Source organism: Gorilla gorilla, chromosome 2 (genome assembly GCF_029281585.2).
Source record: "Gorilla gorilla gorilla isolate KB3781 chromosome 2, NHGRI_mGorGor1-v2.1_pri, whole genome shotgun sequence".
Taxonomy (NCBI): domain Eukaryota; kingdom Metazoa; phylum Chordata; class Mammalia; order Primates; family Hominidae; genus Gorilla; species Gorilla gorilla.
In genome coordinates, this window is record NC_086017.1 from 59,565,554 (window position 1) to 59,584,390 (window position 18,837).

At 57.6% G+C, this 18,837-nt stretch overlaps 1 protein-coding gene across 3 annotated transcripts in view; it reads left to right on the forward strand.

Annotated features, from left to right (window-relative positions):
• RNF123 (ring finger protein 123) overlaps positions 1-18,837 on the forward strand; it is a 31,779-nt gene that overhangs the window by 7,466 nt on the left and 5,476 nt on the right. For all 3 annotated transcript variants that reach the window (XM_055382441.2, XM_004034154.5, XM_055382442.2), the window contains exons 4-33: positions 220-299; positions 440-534; positions 962-1,016; positions 1,129-1,214; positions 1,517-1,603; positions 1,832-1,899; positions 2,057-2,182; positions 2,545-2,659; positions 2,745-2,849; positions 3,304-3,429; positions 3,549-3,641; positions 3,713-3,786; positions 4,573-4,690; positions 4,893-4,992; positions 5,165-5,226; positions 5,415-5,486; positions 5,714-5,834; positions 6,512-6,613; positions 7,735-7,841; positions 8,069-8,267; positions 8,620-8,765; positions 9,068-9,151; positions 9,877-9,984; positions 15,247-15,424; positions 16,281-16,355; positions 16,506-16,593; positions 16,678-16,765; positions 16,858-16,942; positions 18,344-18,483; positions 18,591-18,779. In XM_055382441.2, the coding sequence (XP_055238416.1) occupies positions 220-299; positions 440-534; positions 962-1,016; positions 1,129-1,214; positions 1,517-1,603; positions 1,832-1,899; positions 2,057-2,182; positions 2,545-2,659; positions 2,745-2,849; positions 3,304-3,429; positions 3,549-3,641; positions 3,713-3,786; positions 4,573-4,690; positions 4,893-4,992; positions 5,165-5,226; positions 5,415-5,486; positions 5,714-5,834; positions 6,512-6,613; positions 7,735-7,841; positions 8,069-8,267; positions 8,620-8,765; positions 9,068-9,151; positions 9,877-9,984; positions 15,247-15,424; positions 16,281-16,355; positions 16,506-16,593; positions 16,678-16,765; positions 16,858-16,942; positions 18,344-18,483; positions 18,591-18,779 (3,172 nt within the window). The remainder of the gene's footprint in view (positions 1-219; positions 300-439; positions 535-961; positions 1,017-1,128; positions 1,215-1,516; positions 1,604-1,831; positions 1,900-2,056; positions 2,183-2,544; positions 2,660-2,744; positions 2,850-3,303; positions 3,430-3,548; positions 3,642-3,712; positions 3,787-4,572; positions 4,691-4,892; positions 4,993-5,164; positions 5,227-5,414; positions 5,487-5,713; positions 5,835-6,511; positions 6,614-7,734; positions 7,842-8,068; positions 8,268-8,619; positions 8,766-9,067; positions 9,152-9,876; positions 9,985-15,246; positions 15,425-16,280; positions 16,356-16,505; positions 16,594-16,677; positions 16,766-16,857; positions 16,943-18,343; positions 18,484-18,590; positions 18,780-18,837) is intronic.

An 18,837-nucleotide genomic window follows, 5' to 3' on the forward strand; every position in this document is an offset into this window, starting at 1 on the left:
CATGGGCCACCACACCCGGCCTGGACTGGTTATACTTTTGAGTTTAGTGGAGAATTCAGCCTTCTGACCTCCTGCATGCCAGAGTCTAGGACTAGGCACAGCCCTTTTTCTGGAGTCTAGGCAGCCCCCGCTGTGAGCTCAGGGGAAAGGATGGGATTTAGTGTCATCTGGCTGATTTCAAGGACTTGTGGACCCCTGGCAGCCTCTCACTCTCCCCAGGAAACCCCTGAACTTCCAGAACCTGCCAGAACATTTGGACCAGTTGCTACAGGTGGACAATGAGGAGGAGGAAAGCCAGGGTATGTGGCCACCTCTGGAGTGGGGTTGGGAGGTGCAGAGCTGGGACCTAGGGGGCCTGGAGACGTCTGGTGAGCTCAGGACACCCTATGCATCCTGTCAAATGCTCCACCCTGCCTGACCCCACCTCTCCTCTTTTCAGGACAGGTTGAAGGGCGGCTTGGCCCATCCACTGTGGTCCTGGACCACACAGGCGGCTTTGAGGGGCTTCTCCTGGTGGATGATGACCTGCTGGGGGTGAGTGAGGGTGAGGTGTGGAGACCCAGGTCCAGCCCCTTCTGACATAGCCCCAGGCTCCTCCTGATGTGGCCCTAGTCTCTCTACTCATCTGATGGGGCTGCAGCCAAAACTTGTCCTGACGTGGCCCCAGACCATTGTGTTCTCAGTCCTCAAACTCTCCCACCAAAGCCCTGAAACAGTCTTGATGTGGCCTCAGCCCCCAGCCCTTCCCAGCACAGCCCTGAGTCCCTCTCTCATCCTGCCTTGGCCCAGGATCCTTCCTGATACAAGCCTACCCCCTCCCACCGTCCTCAGGCACAGTGCAGTGTTGGCCACCACAGGCAAATACCACCAGGGCTGGCTCAGTTGGGGATGGGGTCTTTTTCCCTTGGGGAGATGCTCTGTGTGCCTGGGAGCAAGCCCACCACCCCTCTTCTTCACCCAGGTGATTGGACACAGCAACTTTGGCACCATCCGCTCTACCACATGCGTGTACAAAGGTGAGACCTTACCCTGCTGTGGCCTAGGTAGTTAGGAGAAAGTTTAAGGGCCCAGGCATGAGGCAAGAGGCAGTCTTTGTCCACCTCGTGGCCCTAACTCAGCTCTTTCCAGGGAAATGGGTCTACGAGGTCCTCATCTCCTCTCAGGGGCTCATGCAGATCGGCTGGTGCACCATCAGCTGCCGCTTCAACCAGGAGGTACATGTTGGGGAGGGGACCCCTCCCTGGGCCCAGGGAGAGCTTCTCCTGCCACAGGCCTTATCAGGTCTCCAGATCCCCTCAGAACTGCCTAGGACCCTAACTAACCTGGACTGCCCTCTGGAGAAGAAACATGTCCCACCCAATCCCAGGCACCCCAGCTCAGAGTATACCTCTTACTCTTTCCCTCAGATCATCTGTTCCCTTCTGTAGAGCCATATGCATCCAAGGCTGGTGATTGGTGGGCTCTGGCCCAGACCCTGCCTGCCTCACCAGGGACCTCATAGGCATTTCCTCCCTAGGAGGGGGTTGGAGATACACACAACTCCTATGCCTATGATGGCAACCGCGTGCGCAAGTGGAACGTCACCACAACGAATTATGGCAAGGTGAGAGCCAAGCCCCTGTGGGTCATCCGCCCCATGACTGTTACTACAGCTTATTTGGAGCCGCTGGGCAGCCATAAGGGACTACAGGGCACCAGGGAAGGGTCAGGGACCCAGGTCCTTTGTCCTTGTGGCTAGCCTCCCTTGGGTGGTTCTGGAAACGCAGCTGGGGTTCAGAGTCAGCAGGCTGCTGGGCTTCTGTGCATCTGGTGAGGCCTCCTCTCATGGCAGGCGTGGGCAGCGGGGGACATCGTGAGCTGCCTGATCGACCTGGATGATGGCACTCTGTCTTTCTGCCTGTGAGTTTCCTATCTCTATGCACAGGCCTGGCCCTTGGGGCCTCCCCAGACTGCCCCCAGTTTCCTGGGCCCTGTAAGGGGCCAGACTGAGTTTGATAGCCTGAGGGTGGGCAGCCACATGCTTAGCACTGGCTCACAGACCCACCCTTCTCCCCAGGAACGGTGTATCACTGGGCACTGCCTTTGAGAACCTGTCCAGGGGCCTGGGTATGGCCTACTTCCCAGCCATCAGCCTCTCTTTCAAGGAGTCCGTGGCCTTCAACTTTGGCAGCCGTCCTCTGCGATATCATTTTGTGAAGATGGCTGTGGGCTGCTCAGAAGCTCTTGGGGAAGCTGGGATGAGGGGCTCCCTACCCCAGGGGTGCCATGGGCTGGTGGCAGGCCCTGGCTGCTGCAGAGTTAGTGGGGGGCCATGTAGGGTGTCGAAGAAAACTTTCCTCGCAGCAGCCTGGTTGGTTGGGTGCCCTTGTCTCCACTGAACAGATGAGGAATGTGAAGCATCCTCCCTAGGGAGAATAAGTGGGCAAGTTGTGATGCAAACCAGCCCTGCCCTAGAGCCCAGGCCCCGGGGTGGGGGGTGGGCAGTGGAGAGGGAGTAGGCATGTCTGAGCCACAGATAAGGCGTTGCTGGCTTAACTCTGGCACCTACCCAGTGGCAGGCTACCGGCCCCTGCAGGACCCACCGAGTGCTGACCTGGTGCGGGCACAGAGGTTGCTGGGCTGCTTCCGGGCAGTGCTGAGTGTGGAGCTGGACCCTGTGGTGAGCTGGGGTCTGGGCCAGGCGGGGTGGGGGGCTTCCACAGCCTCCTGCCCCTCACACTTCTCCCTCCTCCCCCTCCACACAGGAGGGGCGGCTGTTGGACAAGGAGAGCTCCAAGTGGCGGTTGCGGGGCCAGCCCACCGTCCTCCTCACACTGGCCCACATCTTCCATCACTTTGCACCGCTTCTGGTGAGCGGCATTGGGAGGGGCATGGGAGGGGAGGAGACAGGCCATGCTAGACACGCCCGTGGTAGATGTGCCCTCACTGAGGGCTGCAGTGCTGAGGTCCCACAGCATCACCTGGCGGGGGCCCCATGTGACCAGGGCCCTCAGACCTCAGTCAGTCCCCCAGGGAAACAGGGACATTGCCAACCAAGGGCATCAGGGGATGTCCTGGAAAGAAGACTGAAGGATAATAACATCCCAGGCCAAGGAAACTGCGTGTGCCAAGCCTTAGAGGAGCCGTGGGGCAATGGCCTTCTTGTCCCTCAGTCAGCCCCTGGAAGGGGTCATCTATGTTTGGTGTTGCTCGAGTGGCTCAAGGCTCTGTGCCTGAGGCTTGTGCCTCGGCCATGTGCCAGGGCAGGGGTGCCTTGACCAGAGTAGAAGGCCACCACCTCACCAGTGCCTGGCCTTGGTGCAGCGCAAGGTGTATCTGGTGGAGGCTGTGCTCATGAGCTTCCTGCTGGGCATCGTGGAGAAGGGCACACCCACACAGGCACAGTCCGTGGTGCACCAGGTCCTGGACCTCTTGTGGCTCTTCATGGAGGTGAGGCTCCTGACCTCAGGCCTCAGGCCTGGCTGTCAGTCTTCACTGGGGTCGGGAAGATACGGGGAGAATCTTGGAAAAGGCCCCAGTTGTGGCTGTCTTGGCATCTCTTCCCCCAGGACTACGAGGTACAAGATTGCCTCAAGCAGTTGATGATGTCTCTGCTTCGGCTGTACCGGTTCTCACCCATCGTCCCAGACCTGGGCCTACAGGTGGGAACCCCTGCCCCTGCCCTGAGCCCCCTGGGACTCGCCTGTCCACCCTGAACGCCCCCTCTCCACAGATCCATTACCTGCGGCTCACTATCGCCCTCCTGAGGCATGAGAAGTCCCGCAAGTTTCTGCTTAGCAATGTCCTGTATCCTTTCCTTGCTGCCTGGCAGGCCAGACATGGGGTGCCCTCTGGACTCAGCAGAGGGCAGGAAGGGGAGTGTCATCAGGCCAGGGGTCCCCTGGGAGCATCAGGAGGACCAGAGCTGCCCAACATGTGGCATTTTCTCTACAGAGCAAGGACGAGAGAGCAAAGGACTGAGCCTGGCCAGCCAGCCTAGCCAGGGGGTTCTGAATGACTGCAGACTACGCAGAGGTGTGGGAGGTGTGGGAGGGGCCACAGGGCCTGCCCTCTTCGGCCACAGCCCAGCACTTTTGTTCATGTTCCACAGTGGGGATTCCTGCAAGATCTTTAAGGAGGCAGCTCTTCCTGCTTCCCAGAATTGTTGAGAACTGCATGAGTGAGTGAGAGCATAGCTTTGAGCCCCTGGCTGGGAAGCCTCAGCTTGTAGCCGTTTTCTTGGTCTGGGGTCTTCCAGCCTCCAGGAGGCAGACACAAAGCTGGGAGACACAGAGGTCAGAGTTGGGGCCTGAGAAAAGGCCACCAGTCCCTCTCTCCAGCTTGTCCCACAGTCATCTGTTCCTGTGACAAGCCCTTATCATGCACCTGCTGGGTACTGGAGCTGGTGGGCTTAACCACCACAGCTTTTTGTCAGGGAGCATGCCCTGGGGGTCAGACACATAGCAGCAACATGCCCCTGTGGTGGTGGGAGAGCTGTGGTAGGCACATCCAGGGATGGGCTCCTGGGGAAGGACTCTTGAGGGGGTGCGGAGTGCCCTTTGGCAAGCAGAGCCCTGCCTTGACACCCGCCAGCTTCGATGTGCTCCGCTCCGTCGTCTTCTTTTATATCAAGAGCCCTCTGCGTGTGGAGGAGGCCGGCCTGCAGGAGCTCATTCCCACCACCTGGTGGCCCCACTGCTCCAGTAGGGAGGTGAGTGCACCCCAAGTGGGATGGGCAGAGGTCATGGCAAGGCCCCTGGCCTGGGCATCTGGCCACCGGGCATCTAGCATGAGGCCTTTTCACTGGCCCTAGTCCCTGAAGCCCTGGGGATGGAGTGTGGGTGTTCTGAGTGAAGGAGGCCTGGCTAGGTCCCAGGTGACCCTGCTGTATTCCACTTGCTACCCCTGCCTAGGGCAAAGAGAGCACGGAGATGAAGGAGGAGACCGCAGAGGAGCGGCTGCGGCGGCGAGCCTACGAACGGGGCTGCCAGCGGCTCAGGAAGCGCATCGAAGGTCAGCCCGCCTTGAGCACGGGGTAGGGTGGGAGGTGTGTGTGTGCACATGAGGGTGCTTGGAGGTGCCCATGTCTAGGTGGGACTTGGGGAACCCTGCTGGTGGAGCCCTGGCCCAAACCTGCCCCCCATCTCCTGGAGCCTGAGGGCCATGTTCCTCACCTCACCTCCAGTGGTGGAAGAACTACAGGTCCAGATCCTGAAGCTGCTGCTGGACAATAAAGATGACAATGGGGTGAGTGACTCCCAGAGCCCTGGGTGGGGCCCTGTGGGGAGGGATGCTGCACTGGGCCTTAAGACCCAGAGGGTGGGAACTGGGTTTGGTTCCCATGGCAGGGGCTGGGGGAAGGTGCAGCACTGAGCCAGCCCAGTCTGGGCCTGCATTCTCAGCTCAGCACAGCCTCACTTTTCCCTCTCTCAAAGGGTGAGGCTTCTAGGTATATCTTCCTGACCAAGTTTCGCAAGTTTCTGCAGGAGAACGCCAGTGGCCGGGGGGTAGGTGTCCTCCAGGCCAGCCCACTGTGGACCCCCGGCTGCACTACACAGGCCATGCCCTCAGCACCTGGCACTTCTCGGACTGCCTCATCCCTGCCTAGCCCCGAGCTTTTCTCTGCTGCTTTTCCCTCCCTGCTCAACCCTCGACCCTCAGGCAGGGCCTTGGATGAGGAATGGGCAAGGCACTGGGCTGGCACCAATGCATGTTTCATGCCTGGTGTCCACAGAACATGCCCATGCTCTGCCCCCCTGAGTACATGGTCTGCTTCTTACACCGGCTGATCTCTGCCCTGCGCTACTATTGGGATGAATACAAGGCTTCCAATCCTCATGCTTCCTTCAGTGAGGGTGAGTGGCACCGGGGTCCCAGGTCAGTGAGGCTGGACAGAGCTAGGCGTAGGGCAGCCCCTAATGTTAGTGCAGAGTGCTGAGCTGAGGCTGTGGGCTGTGGGGAGTTGTCCCCGGCATCCTGCCTGGTTGAGTCCTACCCAGCCACAGGCGGCTTCTCCACTGGGGCAGCAGGAGCCCTGCACCCCAGGCCTGCCGATCTTGTGTTTACTCTGATTGTCCCACGGGCTCCTACCCTTGTGGGCTCTTTTCTTCCGTCCTTGCCCCCCCATTTCTCTGTGCGTCCTTTATAGGGCTGCCTTGGGTGGGTGCTGGGGGGCCCTGTGTTTGAGTCCCCAAGGGTCAGTGGGAGCCTTACCTGCCCTGGATTGGGGGATATCCCACAGGACTGGGGCTGGGCCTGGGCCTCTCTGCTTCTCCTGAGTGAACGGCTGCCATGAGTACCCCCATCACCCCAAGTTATGCAGCTGCTGGCTCTGACCTGAAATGGCGGGTGGAGAGGAGGTAGGGGAGGTCTGTTTCTTGGTCCAGGAGACAGTTTCTCTGTCTGCCTGGATGGGTGAGTGGCCAAAGCCAGAATTCCCAGGCTGTGCTAGGCCAGATTGGAGGGGAGGGCTGTGGGGAGGGTCTTCCTACTGGGCCGCGACCACTGGCCTAGCCTCCTCAACTCCTCGCAGAGGCCTACATCCCGCCCCAGGTCTTCTATAATGGCAAGGTGGACTACTTTGACCTGCAGCGCCTGGGGGGCCTCCTCTCGCACCTGCGGAAGACCCTCAAAGGTGTGTGCAGGCCTGTGGGCCGGGAGCAGTTCTGGGGCCAGGTGGGGGACTGTCCCTGAGCCTGCTCTGCTGTGGATGCTGAGCCATCCTATGGCCACCAGAGGGTGCCCAAGTCTCTCCACCCACTCAGGCAGGGAGATACTGATCTGCCTGCCCTGCATCTGGGCAGCTTCTCTTTCCCGCCAGCACCCATGCCATAGGGGTCGGGCATGCCTGGCAGGGGACCAGGGATCTTGGTGAGGTGTGGATGGGGCGTGCAGGTGCTGCCGGAGCTGCCTTCAGGGATGAGCACAAGCTGCTCTGGTGCAGGGCTGAGGGCACAGCGAGAGCAAGGCCCTGAGCCGGGCACGAGGGTGGGTCTGTGCTGTCAGAACCTCTCTCTGGCTGCCGCAGTGTGTACGCCGGAGTGCAGGGGCTGAGAGACAGGGAGCCCAGGTGTCCCCACACAGGAGATAAGGGCCTGCCCAGGTAGGTAGGGGAGGGCACAGGTGGAGGAGAGGAGTCAGGATGACCCCAGGCTTCCTGCCAGAGGTTGTGTGGATGGGGTGCCATCAGGGAGAGGGGCTGCAGGAGGTGGTGGAGATGAGAAATTCTGTGTTGGACACAGCGCGTTTAGCGGGGAGCAAGGCCTGGGCGGGAGGCAGCGAAGGTGGGGTCAGTTGTCAGCATGGTGGTGGGGATGAGCCTGGGATGAGGCTTGGCTCCCACTGGGAGTGCCTGGAATGAAGCAGCCCTGGCATCTCCTTTGTTTATGGAGTAGTCAGAGAGTGGGGGAGGCCCTGGAGAGCAGGAAGTCCTGGGAAACAAAGCCAGGGACCGGCAAGAAGGGCATGATGGGCTTACATCTATGTAGAATAAAGAAAGTCAATTTGAAAATAAATGAAAAAGAAGGGTGTGATGGGGAAGGCCTCCTGTTACTGAGTGGCAGCTAGACAGGGCCCTTGAGATGCAGAGTGAAGGCTGGGTGGAGGAGGTGGAGGGGCGAGGGGCAGATACGGTGCTAAACCGGGCTCTGCAAGGCCTCCTGCCCAGTGTGCTGGGCTCTCTCACCATCCTGGGCACTTCCACTGTGGCCTCTTGCGCCACCACTGGCCTGATAACCCTCCTGCTCTTCCTCCCAGATGACCTTGCTTCCAAAGCCAACATTGTGATCGACCCACTGGAGCTCCAGTCAACCGCCATGGATGACCTAGATGAGGATGAGGAGCCAGCCCCAGCTATGGCCCAGGTGCCGCAGTGGGGGCAGGCGGTGGGATTTGTGTTGGGCTTATCCTGTATCTTATGGGCAGGGGTCTCATCCAGGGCCACTTCCCGCTCCATGCAGGCAAGGGGTTTCTCACTGGGCTGGTGCCTTGCTGTGGGTGGAGGCATGGACCCTCCCTCACAATTCTGCAGCCCCGTGGGCCAAGGGAACCCTGAGCCAGCCCTGGTCCTGGCCGCCTTTCTTCACTGCAGCGCCCCATGCAGGCTCTGGCTGTTGGGGGGCCACTGCCCCTGCCCCGGCCCGGCTGGCTCAGTTCTCCAACTTTGGGCCGAGCCAACCGCTTCCTCAGCACAGCGGCTGTGAGCCTCATGACCCCACGGCGGCCTCTGAGCACCTCGGAGAAAGTGAAGGTCCGCACGCTGAGCGTGGAGCAGAGGACCCGTGAGGACAGTAGGTGCTTGGTGGGGTCAGGCAGGTCCCCGAAAGACCCTTCCACATTGTACAGTCCCCGACCCCGGGCAAAGCCAAAATACACCCCATGCCCTCCCAGCCCTGTGGCCTGGCAGCATCCCAGGAGTGCAGGAAGCACACTCCGAGGGCAGGAGATCAATGCCGCAGAAATAGGTCCTGGCACCGCAGGCCTTGCCCTGCACTCCACCCCTACCCCCATGCCCCCATGGGCTCCCCGCGGGTCCCTCCTTGGGCACAGGAATGGGAGAGATGATTTCCTCTCCTGCTGTGAGGCAGGCTCAGGAGAGCCGGGATGGCCCTACCCTTGACCCTTCCATCCCCAACTCCCCAGTTGAAGGCAGCCACTGGAATGAGGGCTTGCTGCTGGGGCGGCCCCCCGAGGAGCCTGAGCAGCCCCTCACCGAGAACTCGCTGCTGGAAGTCCTGGATGGGGCGGTCATGATGTACAACCTCAGCGTACACCAGCAGCTGGGCAAGGTCGTGCACTCTTGGACCCCGCATTGGGTGGCGGGTGTTGTGCGTGTTTGGTTGTGTGTGTATTCCTGTGTGCACGTGGGCCCGCAGAGCTGCCTGTTCAAGACCGTGCATGGGAGCACATGCCTCAGCGAGGCTGGTTTCTGCTCCTGCTGCCTCAGTCTGACCTGCTGACTGTTGTGGGAATGGGACCGCCGTGGGCCTAAGGTTGGGACCTTGGCAGGGCTGGGGTCCAGACTAGGTCTGAAGAAGCCTGGATGAAGTGCCCAAGGGGCACTCTGGACATGTGGTCCCATGCTGTGTAGATGGTGGGTGTCTCCGATGATGTCAATGAATACGCTATGGCTCTGAGGGACACAGAGGACAAGCTCCGCCGGTGCCCCAAGAGGGTAAGGCCCACATAGTCTTGGTGAGGAGCAGCTTGCTTACTCGTACAGGTAACCACAGATGAAGTCTGGTTCCGGGGGCTGCCCTGGCAGTTCTCATCCCCACTCTAGCCCTGGCTATAGCACGCCAGTGAGACTGGGGCTGGCAGCAAGGCCTGGCACCCATCACCAGTGTGGCCTGTACCTAGGTGCCCCCCACCCCCTGGGCCCAATAAGTGCTGAAGCACACCCACTGTCCTCATCAATTATTCATTGACCCTGAGTGCTTCCTCGGCCACTTGCAGAGTCAGCAGGAAGCAGGGCCTGGCTCCGCTGCACCCTCCAGAGCCCTCTGCTGTAGCTGCCCTGGCCCAGGAAGGTGGGGCCCAGTGTGTCCAGGCTGAGCTTCCCTGACAGCCCCCACCCACCCCCACCTGTCAGCAGATCCCTGGGTCTGGCAGCTGGGGGAGCAGCGGTTCTGGTATCAGGTCCCTGGGTGCTCTGGCCAGCGGCTCACAGACCCCCAGCTGGGCCTCACTTCCATGTCATGAGGGGACCACCATGGCCTTGTTCTGAGGCTGGCTCAGGGTCACCAGAGGGTCAGTGGCAGAAGAAGGTTTTGAAAAATGGAGCCCAATCCCTTGCCTGCTCCAGGCACTAGAGGGCCCTTCCTAGGCTGCCTGCAGGATCAGGGTGGACCTGGGTATGGGGCCATGTCTTGATTGTCCTCCTTTCCCCTTGGGTGGCAGAGGAAGGACATCCTTGCAGAGTTGACCAAGAGCCAGAAGGTTTTCTCAGAAAAGCTGGACCACCTGAGCCGCCGTCTTGCCTGGGTCCATGCCACTGTCTACTCCCAGGTGAGCTGGTATTGCAGCTGCCCCTTCCCGACCTCACTGTCTGGCCACGGGTCTAGCAAGGTTGTGCCAGGGCCCTTGATGCCCCCACCCTCTCGGGCCTCTGGCACACACATATCCCTTCCCACACTTCAGACTCCATCACCCCATGCCATGTCCCCTGTACCCCTCATGCTCTGTGGACTGAGGAAGCGCAGTTTCTGGACCTCCAGTACGCCTCATAGACCTGTCCTTTGAGGAACAAACTGTCTGTCTGCCTCCCCTGCTCCCACCCCCTCCCAGTTTCTTGGCCCCCGTCCTTCTCTCCCAGTGCATCAGGGGCTCTGCAGTCTTCCCCGGAGGCACACTCCACCCTCTGTGTCTGCCTCTGTCTGACTCATTACCACCCGAGGCCACTGGCTTGTTCCCCACTCACTCATTCACTTGCTCATTCATTCAATAACATGCACCCAAAACCTGGTGTGTGCCAGGTGCTGTCCTGGAACTAGGGACACATACACATTAATAAGTCAGAAAGATGAGCCTCTGCCTTCTGAAGGCACTCAGCCTGGTCAGATACATGGATGGACAGACAGATGGATGGGGCACTCCTGCTGTGACTGAAGTTTCACCCCCAGGCCTCAGACCCTCTGGACTTGTTTCCTCTCCCTGCCCCTCTTGGCATCTCTTCCCTAACCAGTGAGTGCCCTAAGGGTCTCTTCAGGCGCCCAGGTCAGGGTATCTGCTGTCTTCTTGGGCATACCCCTGCATGACTGGGTGATCGAGGCCTTTGATGTCCCCATTTCTATCATCTCTGCTTGCTGTTTCTTCTCATGGCTCTGTTGCAAAACCCAAACCACCTCCACCTTTCTCCCATTCCTGACTCTCTTGCTACCCTGGATGACCGTGCTTACTGCCCCATGACAGGAACTTCTGCCCTGAGATTTCCTGCCTGCCCACCTCCCTCAGAAGTTTGACTGCCCTCTCCCACACTGTCTTCTCAAGACCCTTGCCCTCTCATCTCTCTGCCATTTTTAGTTATGCTAAAATATGTGTGACATAAAATGTACCATCCTAGCTGTGTTTTTTTTGTTTTGTTTTGTTTTGTGTTTTTTTTTGAGACAGAGTCTCACTCTGTTGCCCAGGCTGGAGTGCAATGGCATGATCTTGGCTCACTGCAACCTCTGTCTCCCGGGTTCAAGCAGTTCTCTTGGATTATAGATGTGCTACCGCGCCCGGCTACTTTTTGTATTTTTTGGTAGAGACAGGGTTTCACTATGTTGGCCTGGCTGGTCTCAAACTCCTGCCTCATGTGATCCTGCCACCTCGGCCTCCCAAAGTGCTGGGGTTACAGGTGTGTGCCACTGTGCCCGGTCACCCATCATAGCCATTTTTAAGTGTTAAGTCTATTCACATTGTCGTGCAGCCAATCTCCACACTCATTTCATCTTGCAAAACTGATACTCCATGCCTGTTGAACAAACCTCCTGTCCTCCCTTCCCCAGCTTCCCTGACAGCTCCCACCCACCCCCACCTGTCAGCAGATCCCTGGGTCTGGCAGCTGGGGGAGCAGCGGTTCTGGCATCAGGTCCCTGGGTGCTCTGGCCAGCGGCTCACAGACCCCCAGCTGGGCCTTACTTCCATGTCATGAGGGGACCACCATGGCCCTGTTCTGAGGCTAGCTCAGGTTGCCCCTGGCAACCACCATCCTACTTTCTGTCTCTGAATTTGACTATTCTAAGCACCTCATCTAGGAAGAATCATACACTATTCGTTCTTTTGTGTATGGCTTTAGCATAATGTCCTCAAGGTTCATTCGTGTTATAGCATGTGTCAGAATTTCTTCATTTTCCAGGCTGAATAATATTCTGTTGTACAGACACCACATTTCATGTATCCAGTCCTTTGCTGATGGACACTCGGGTTGCTTCTACTTTGGGCTACTGTGAATAATGCTGTAATGAACATGGGTGTGCAAAGATCTCTTTGAGACCCTAATTTCAATTCTTTTGGTTATATACCCAGAAGTGGAATTACTGTATCATATGGTAATTCTGTTTTTTATTTTATTTTTAATTTTAATTTTTTATTTTTTTTGAGATGGAGTCTCACTCTGTCACCCAGGCTGGAGTGCAATGGTGCGATCTCGGCTCACATCCTGGGTTCGAGTGTTCTCCTGCCTCAGCCTCCCGAGTAGCTGGGACTACAGGTGCGCACCACCATGCTCGGCTAATTTTTGTATTTTTTTTTTTCTTTTTTTTGAGGTGGAGTTTTGCTCTTGTTGCCCAGGCTGGAGTGCAATGGCGCGATCTCGGCTCACGGCAGCCTCTGCCTCCCAGGTTCAAGCAATTCTCCGGCCTCAGCCTCCTGAGTAGCTGGGATTACAGGCAGGTGCCACCACGCCCAGCTAATTTTGTATTTTTTTTTTAGTAGAGATGGGGTTTCTTCATATTGATCAGGCTGGTCTTGAACTCCCGACCTCAGGTGATTCGCCCGCCTCGGCCTCCCAAAGTGCTGGGGTTACAGGCGTGAGCCATCGCGCCCTGCAGTTTTTGTATTTTTTGTACAGATGGGGTTTCACCGTGTTGGTCAGGCTGGTCTTGAACTGCTGACCTCAGGTGATCCGCCTGCCTCGGCTTCCCAAAGTGCTGGGATTGCAGGCATAAGCCACCGTGCCCGGCCAATTCTGTTGTTTAATTTTTTGGAAACTACCATATCGTTTCTACAGTGGCTGTGCCTGTTACATTCTCACCAGTAGTGCATGAGAGTTCCAATTTCTCCATACATATCCTTACCGACACTTGTTATTTTCTGCCCTTTTTTTTTCTTGGTAGAGGCAGGGTCTCACTATGTTGCCCAGTTGTCAAACTCCTGGGTTCAAGGAATCCTTCTGCCTCGGCTTCCCAAAGTGCGGGGATTATAGGCATGAGCCACCACACCCGGCAATTTCTACTTTTTTAATAGTAAATCCTAATGGGTAGGATAGGGTACCTTATTGTGGTTCTGCATTTTCCTAATGATTAGTGACATTATGACAAATAGTACCTTTACATGCACTTATTGGCCATTTGCATATCTTTTGTTTGTTGGTTTGTTTGTTTTGTTTTGAGAGGGAGTCTCGCTCTATGGCACAGGCTGGAGTGCAGTGGCAAGATTTTGGCTCACTGCAACCTCTGCCTCCCAGGTTCAAGTGATTCTCCCACCTCGGCCTCCTGAGTAGCTGGGACTATAGGCATACGCCATCACGCCCGGCTAATTTTTGTATTTTTAGTAGAGATGGGGTTTCACCTTGTTGGTCAGGCTGGTCTCAAACTCCTGACCTTAGGTGATCCGCCTGCCTCGGCCTCCCAAAGTGCTGGGATTACAGGCTTCAGCCACCGCGCCTGGCCATATCCTATAATTTTGCTGAATTTATTTATTAATCCTAGTTGGGGTTTTTTGTGTGTGTGTGGATCTTTAGGATTTTCTACTTATAAAATCATGTCCGTGAACAGAGATAATTTTACTTTATCCTTTCCAGTGTGGTTTCCTTTCTTTTTCATGCTTAGTTGCTCTGGCTGGGATTTCCAGGACTGTGCTGAGCAGAAGTAGAGAAAGTGGCACACTTGTCTTGTTCTTGGTCTGAGGGAGGGAGGGATTATAGTCTGTTACCACTGAGTGTGATGTTAGATGGAGGCTTTTCATATATGGTCTTTATTATGTTGAACTGCCTTCATTCTCTGCATCTTCAGCACTAACTCACCTGTGTCTTTCTAATCCCATTATTAATGGAGAGACTCACTCCTGTAAACCAGCACTTTGGGAGGCTGAAGCGGGAGGATCACTTGAAGCCAAGAGTTCATGACCAGCCTGGGCAACCCATCTCTACAAAAAAAACAAAATTTAATTAGCGGGGCATGGTGACACATACCTGTAGTCCCAGCTACTCTGAGGTCAGGAGTTCAAGACCAGCCTGGCCAACATGGCGAAACCCCATCTCTCCTAAAAATACAAAAATTAGCCGGGCGTGGTATCCCATACCTGTAGGAGGATCACATGAGCCCAGGAGTTCCAGGTTACAGTGAGCTGTGATTGTGCCACTGCATTCCAGCCTTGACGCTATATGTGCCCAAAAGTTATGCTCTCTCCTTCTTTCTCTGTCTTAGCTGCTACATCTTCCCCTTCATCTCCCTCCAGCACAGGCTCTTCCCCATCTCTGAAATAGTCTCACCAGGGTCTCTGTCTGCCCCCATCTCAGTCCGGCCGGCACATTTCCATCTCCTTTGCATTGATGCCTTAGCTCTGATGGGGCCATTGCCATCCCCTCACCAGACACAGTCTTCACTGGCCTTCTGTAGCAGCAGGATCATCGCTGCCTAGGTTTGTGCCTAGGCCCTCCCCTAACCTCTTGCTTACATCTTCTCCTCAGTTCCTTGGGCTTTAGGGCACATCAGAGAGCTGGTGTGAAGCCCAGGTGCTGTGACCGCACTCCAAGACACACGGGTGCTGTGGGTCTGGGCTGGGGCCTGAGGCCTCGTTCTTGCCTGGGCTCCTTTGTGAGATCCTGACATAGACTTTGTGGAAACCACATTGTGGGGAGCAGGGCCCTCAGCAGGTTTTGTCTGTTTCCTGTGACCTCTGTTCCACCAGTCACACTGCCCCCTGCTTTCCCACCACCTTCTCCTTTGCACTCCAGATCAAATTTCTGCCTGTCTGCTTACCATTGCCAGCTCTCTTGGGCCCTTCACACACCTTGTACTCCACTTTTCCACACAGACTTCCAGTCACAGCACCCTCTTGCCTAAAACTTGCTTACAGGCCGAGGCAGGCAGATCACCTGAGGTCAGGAGTTCAAGACCAGCCTGGCCAACATGGCGAAACCCCATCTCTACTAAAAATACAAAAATTAGCCAAGCGCGGTATCACATACCTGTAGTCCCAGCTACTCGGGAGGCTGAGGCAAGACAATCCCTTGAACTTGGGAGGCGGAGGTTCCAGTGAGCCAAGAGGGCGTCACCGCACTCCAGCCTGGGTGACTCCATCTCAAAAAAAAAAAAAAAACTTGCTTACAAATATGCTGACCAGAGTTCTGGCCTGGGTCACAGTAATGCGCCCTCCAGGCTGAGTGCCTGCTTGCCTGCTGAGGACTTGATTGCCCTGCTTGAGCTACTGCTCATGCTTCCTGAAATCCACGGCTCAGTTGTGCTGTCGTAGGCCTGGGGAGGCCTTTCCTGATCCCCAGGCCAGGACATGCCCCCAAGACCCCACTGGTGCGCTACCCAGCAGCACCCCGTGTGCCTCCTGCAGGAGAAGATGCTGGACATCTACTGGCTGCTGCGTGTCTGCCTGCGGACCATTGAGCACGGTGATCGCACAGGGTCTCTCTTTGCCTTCATGCCCGAGTTCTACCTGAGCGTGGCCATCAACAGCTACAGTGCTCTCAAGAATTACTTTGGTCCCGTGCACAGCATGGAGGAGCTCCCAGGTGATGGAACCATTCAGGCTGAGGCAGAAGCAGAAAAGGGGTCTCTAGTATGAGCCCTAGGAGCCCTGGTCTGAGACCTCTGTGGCCCAGCAACACACATCTGTGGGGGGCGGGGAGGGGAGGAGCTTCCTCTGTGGTTCACCCTGCAGCAAACAAACGTCTGCACCCTGCCCTGGGACCTGCAGCCACAGAGCCAATAGCTCCCTGGCAAAGGAAAACAGACAAGATGGAACACGGTGGGTGTAGACCTCTTGGCTTTCACTTCCTTCCTAGTGCTATGAGCAACTGCCATGGTCCAGGAGCCAGCTGGCCCTGCACCTTGACTCCCTGGCACTGGTCACAAAGCGTGGCAGTTGGTCAGGGGCAGAATGGTTTGTCTTGGTAAATCACAGCAGGGGGTGGACCCTGCTAGGGTCCACATCGGAACCTGGGCTTCTCAGCCTGCTGATTCCAGGCTGGGCGTGGCAGTGTATGTCTGGATCAGGCAGTGAGCTGTCAGGCCCCTAGCCCGCCCCCTGCCCAGCCACAGGCCTCAGTGCAGGCTTTGTCTTCAAAGACAGAGCTGTGAGTGCCCAAGGAGCTTTGACTGCTCATCAGGTGTGTGTGCTGAGATGGGTTTGAGCCCAGGTCAGGGCTCCTGCCAGGGCCTGTCATCCCTTCACAGTGAGCCTGTGCCTTAGCCCTTCCACAGCCACCAATGAATGCTTTGCCCAATGTCCCCAGATGCCACCCTGGGTCCAGGCTGGCCTTGGGAGCCAGCTCTAGAGCCTGCTACCCAAGTCCACCCAACCTGCTGACATGCCTGCCTCTGGAGCCCCCACTCCCAGCCGACACGTCTCACTTCCCACCCTTGCAGGCTATGAAGAGACCCTGACCCGCCTGGCTGCCATTCTCGCCAAACACTTTGCCGACACACGCATTGTGGGCACTGGTGAGGGGCCCCTACAGAGGGTACAGGGGGAGGGGGATGGGATGGCACCTCTGGTCGGCTTTCTTCTATGAAAAATGTGGCCAGGTGGGCATGAAGTATGGGTCCAGGGCTCATGCCAAGCCCCTGCTGAGGCACGGTGTGTCCCCGCAGACATCCGAGACTCACTGATGCAGGCCCTGGCCAGCTACGTGTGCTACCCACACTCCCTGCGGGCTGTGGAGCGAATCCCCGAGGAGCAGTGAGTGGGGCCTGGGGGGCACACACCCTGGCCACGAGCACCATGCCCAGCCTCACCCCGTCTCTCCCCTCCTTGCCCTCACAGGCGTATCGCCATGGTGAGGAACCTCCTGGCGCCCTATGAGCAGCGGCCCTGGGCCCAGACCAACTGGATCCTGGTGCGGCTCTGGAGGGTAAGCCTGACTCGAGGGGAAGTGGCTGAGGCTGGCTGGAGGGAGAGGGTGCGCTGTCCCATTGACCTGGGCACTGACCCCCACCTCCACAGGGCTGTGGCTTCGGGTACCGCTATACACGGCTGCCACATCTGCTGAAAACCAAACTTGAGGACGCCAATTTGCCCAGCCTCCAGAGTGAGTATCTGGGTTGGGCGAGTCCTGGGCAAGGCAGGCGGGGGCGCTTACCTCCTACCCATGGGTTCTTTCAGACTCTCCACTTCTTCCAGCCCCTCTCTGGTTCCCCCGTTGGGTCCCAGACTCCCTACGTGTCCCCTGGGGTTTCCACTTTCCCTGCTTCCTTCCAGCCCAAGGATGCTCGGGCTGGGACTCCCCCTCCCCAGCCTTGCCCACAGTCCTACCTACATGTGCCCTTTGGGCCTGGACTCTCTACGTGGGTCATGGTGAGAGGCGGCACCATCTTCCTGGCCTGCTGCAGCTCATGCAGACCGAATACTCTGTCCCTTGCCCTTTAAGCTAGCTCCCTGACCTCCAGCCTTGTCCCAGCACCATGTCCTTCTGCTTCTTTTTTCCTATCTGCTGGTGGCAGACCCTGGCCTTGGCTTAGGCCTTGGACACCTGAGTCCACTGGGAGCACAGATTGGAGGTTGGCCAGGTCCCCAGAGGGTATTCACGAGAGTTCCTGGAGGAAGGGACATTTAGTTGGGAGCAGAGGCTGTGCCCTCTCTCCAGGGTCCAGCAAGGACTTTCCCCTAGGCCTGGCCCTTGCAGAGTGCCAGGTGTGCCACACACTGTCCTCACCCTTCATGGTGGCTCTTCTTGGCTCATGTAGTCTGTTTCTGCCCTTGTGGGCAGTGTTTTGGTCCAAAGGGTGTCCCCAGAGAGGCTGAGTGTCTTGTGCTAAGTCACACAGCAAGTCCTTGCCAATTGCCGTGGTCCTGCGTCCAGGGCGGAACTGAGCTGCAAGTGGAGAGCGGCAGTGGGGCCAGGCCTGTCCTGCTGCTGCGGGAACTATTGATTTGTATCAAGCTGGTGGGGAGGTGCGCCAGGCCCGTTGCAGCTGAGGGCTCCGGTTACTGCTGCCTGCCAGCCCAGACTTGGTGCCCACCACCTTGGCCATATGCCAAGGCCAGGCCAAGGGCAGCAGAGGACAGTAGAGGACAGCAGGTTTGCAGCAGGGCTTAGAGTAGGCTCTTGGAGGAGCTGGCCTTGGTGCCGGTGGGGAAGCATCTAAGCTGCCCTGTTGAGGTCTGACCCTATCTGAAGGGTGTGCGACCCAGAACTTGCTGAGGGTCAGGCTGTGGCTGTGTGGCTGCTCTGGACCTGGAGTGGATGGTGTGGTGTCAGGGCTGGACACAGCTGCAGCCTGGGGCTTGCCTAGTAGAAGGAGGGGACAGATTCTGTCCCAACTAACTCCAAGGCAGCTGTCCCCTGTCCCCTGCTTTCATGACCTGAGCATTCCTAGGGAGCCATCTTTCTGTCCTTATACCAAAGCCTCAATGGGCGAGGACAGAGGCAAACAGGCAGAGGCCACTGCAGTGGAGTCCCTGATGATGCCGCCTCCTGTCCCCCCTGCAGAGCCCTGCCCCTCCACCCTGCTGCAGCAGCACATGGCGGACCTCCTGCGGCAGGGTCCTGATGTGGCACCCAGCTTCCTCAACAGCGTCCTCAATCAGCTCAACTGGGCCTTCTCTGAATTCATTGGCATGATCCAAGAGGTGGGCTGTGGTGGGGCCTCATGGGTTAGGGTGGTGCAAGGGATGAGGCCTGGTCCTGGGCTAGAGCCAGGTGCTGACCACTGCATGCCCATGTGTTGGTGGCTCAGATCCAGCAGGCTGCTGAGCGCCTGGAGCGGAACTTTGTGGACAGCCGGCAGCTCAAGGTATGTGCCACCTGCTTTGACCTCTCGGTCAGCCTGCTGCGTGTCTTGGAGATGACTATCACACTGGTGCCTGAGATATTCCTTGACTGGACCCGGCCTACCTCTGAGATGCTGCTGCGGCGTCTTGCACAGGTGTGGCCATCTGGGCAACAAGGGTGGGACCCTGGGGATGCCCCATTGATGACGCTCC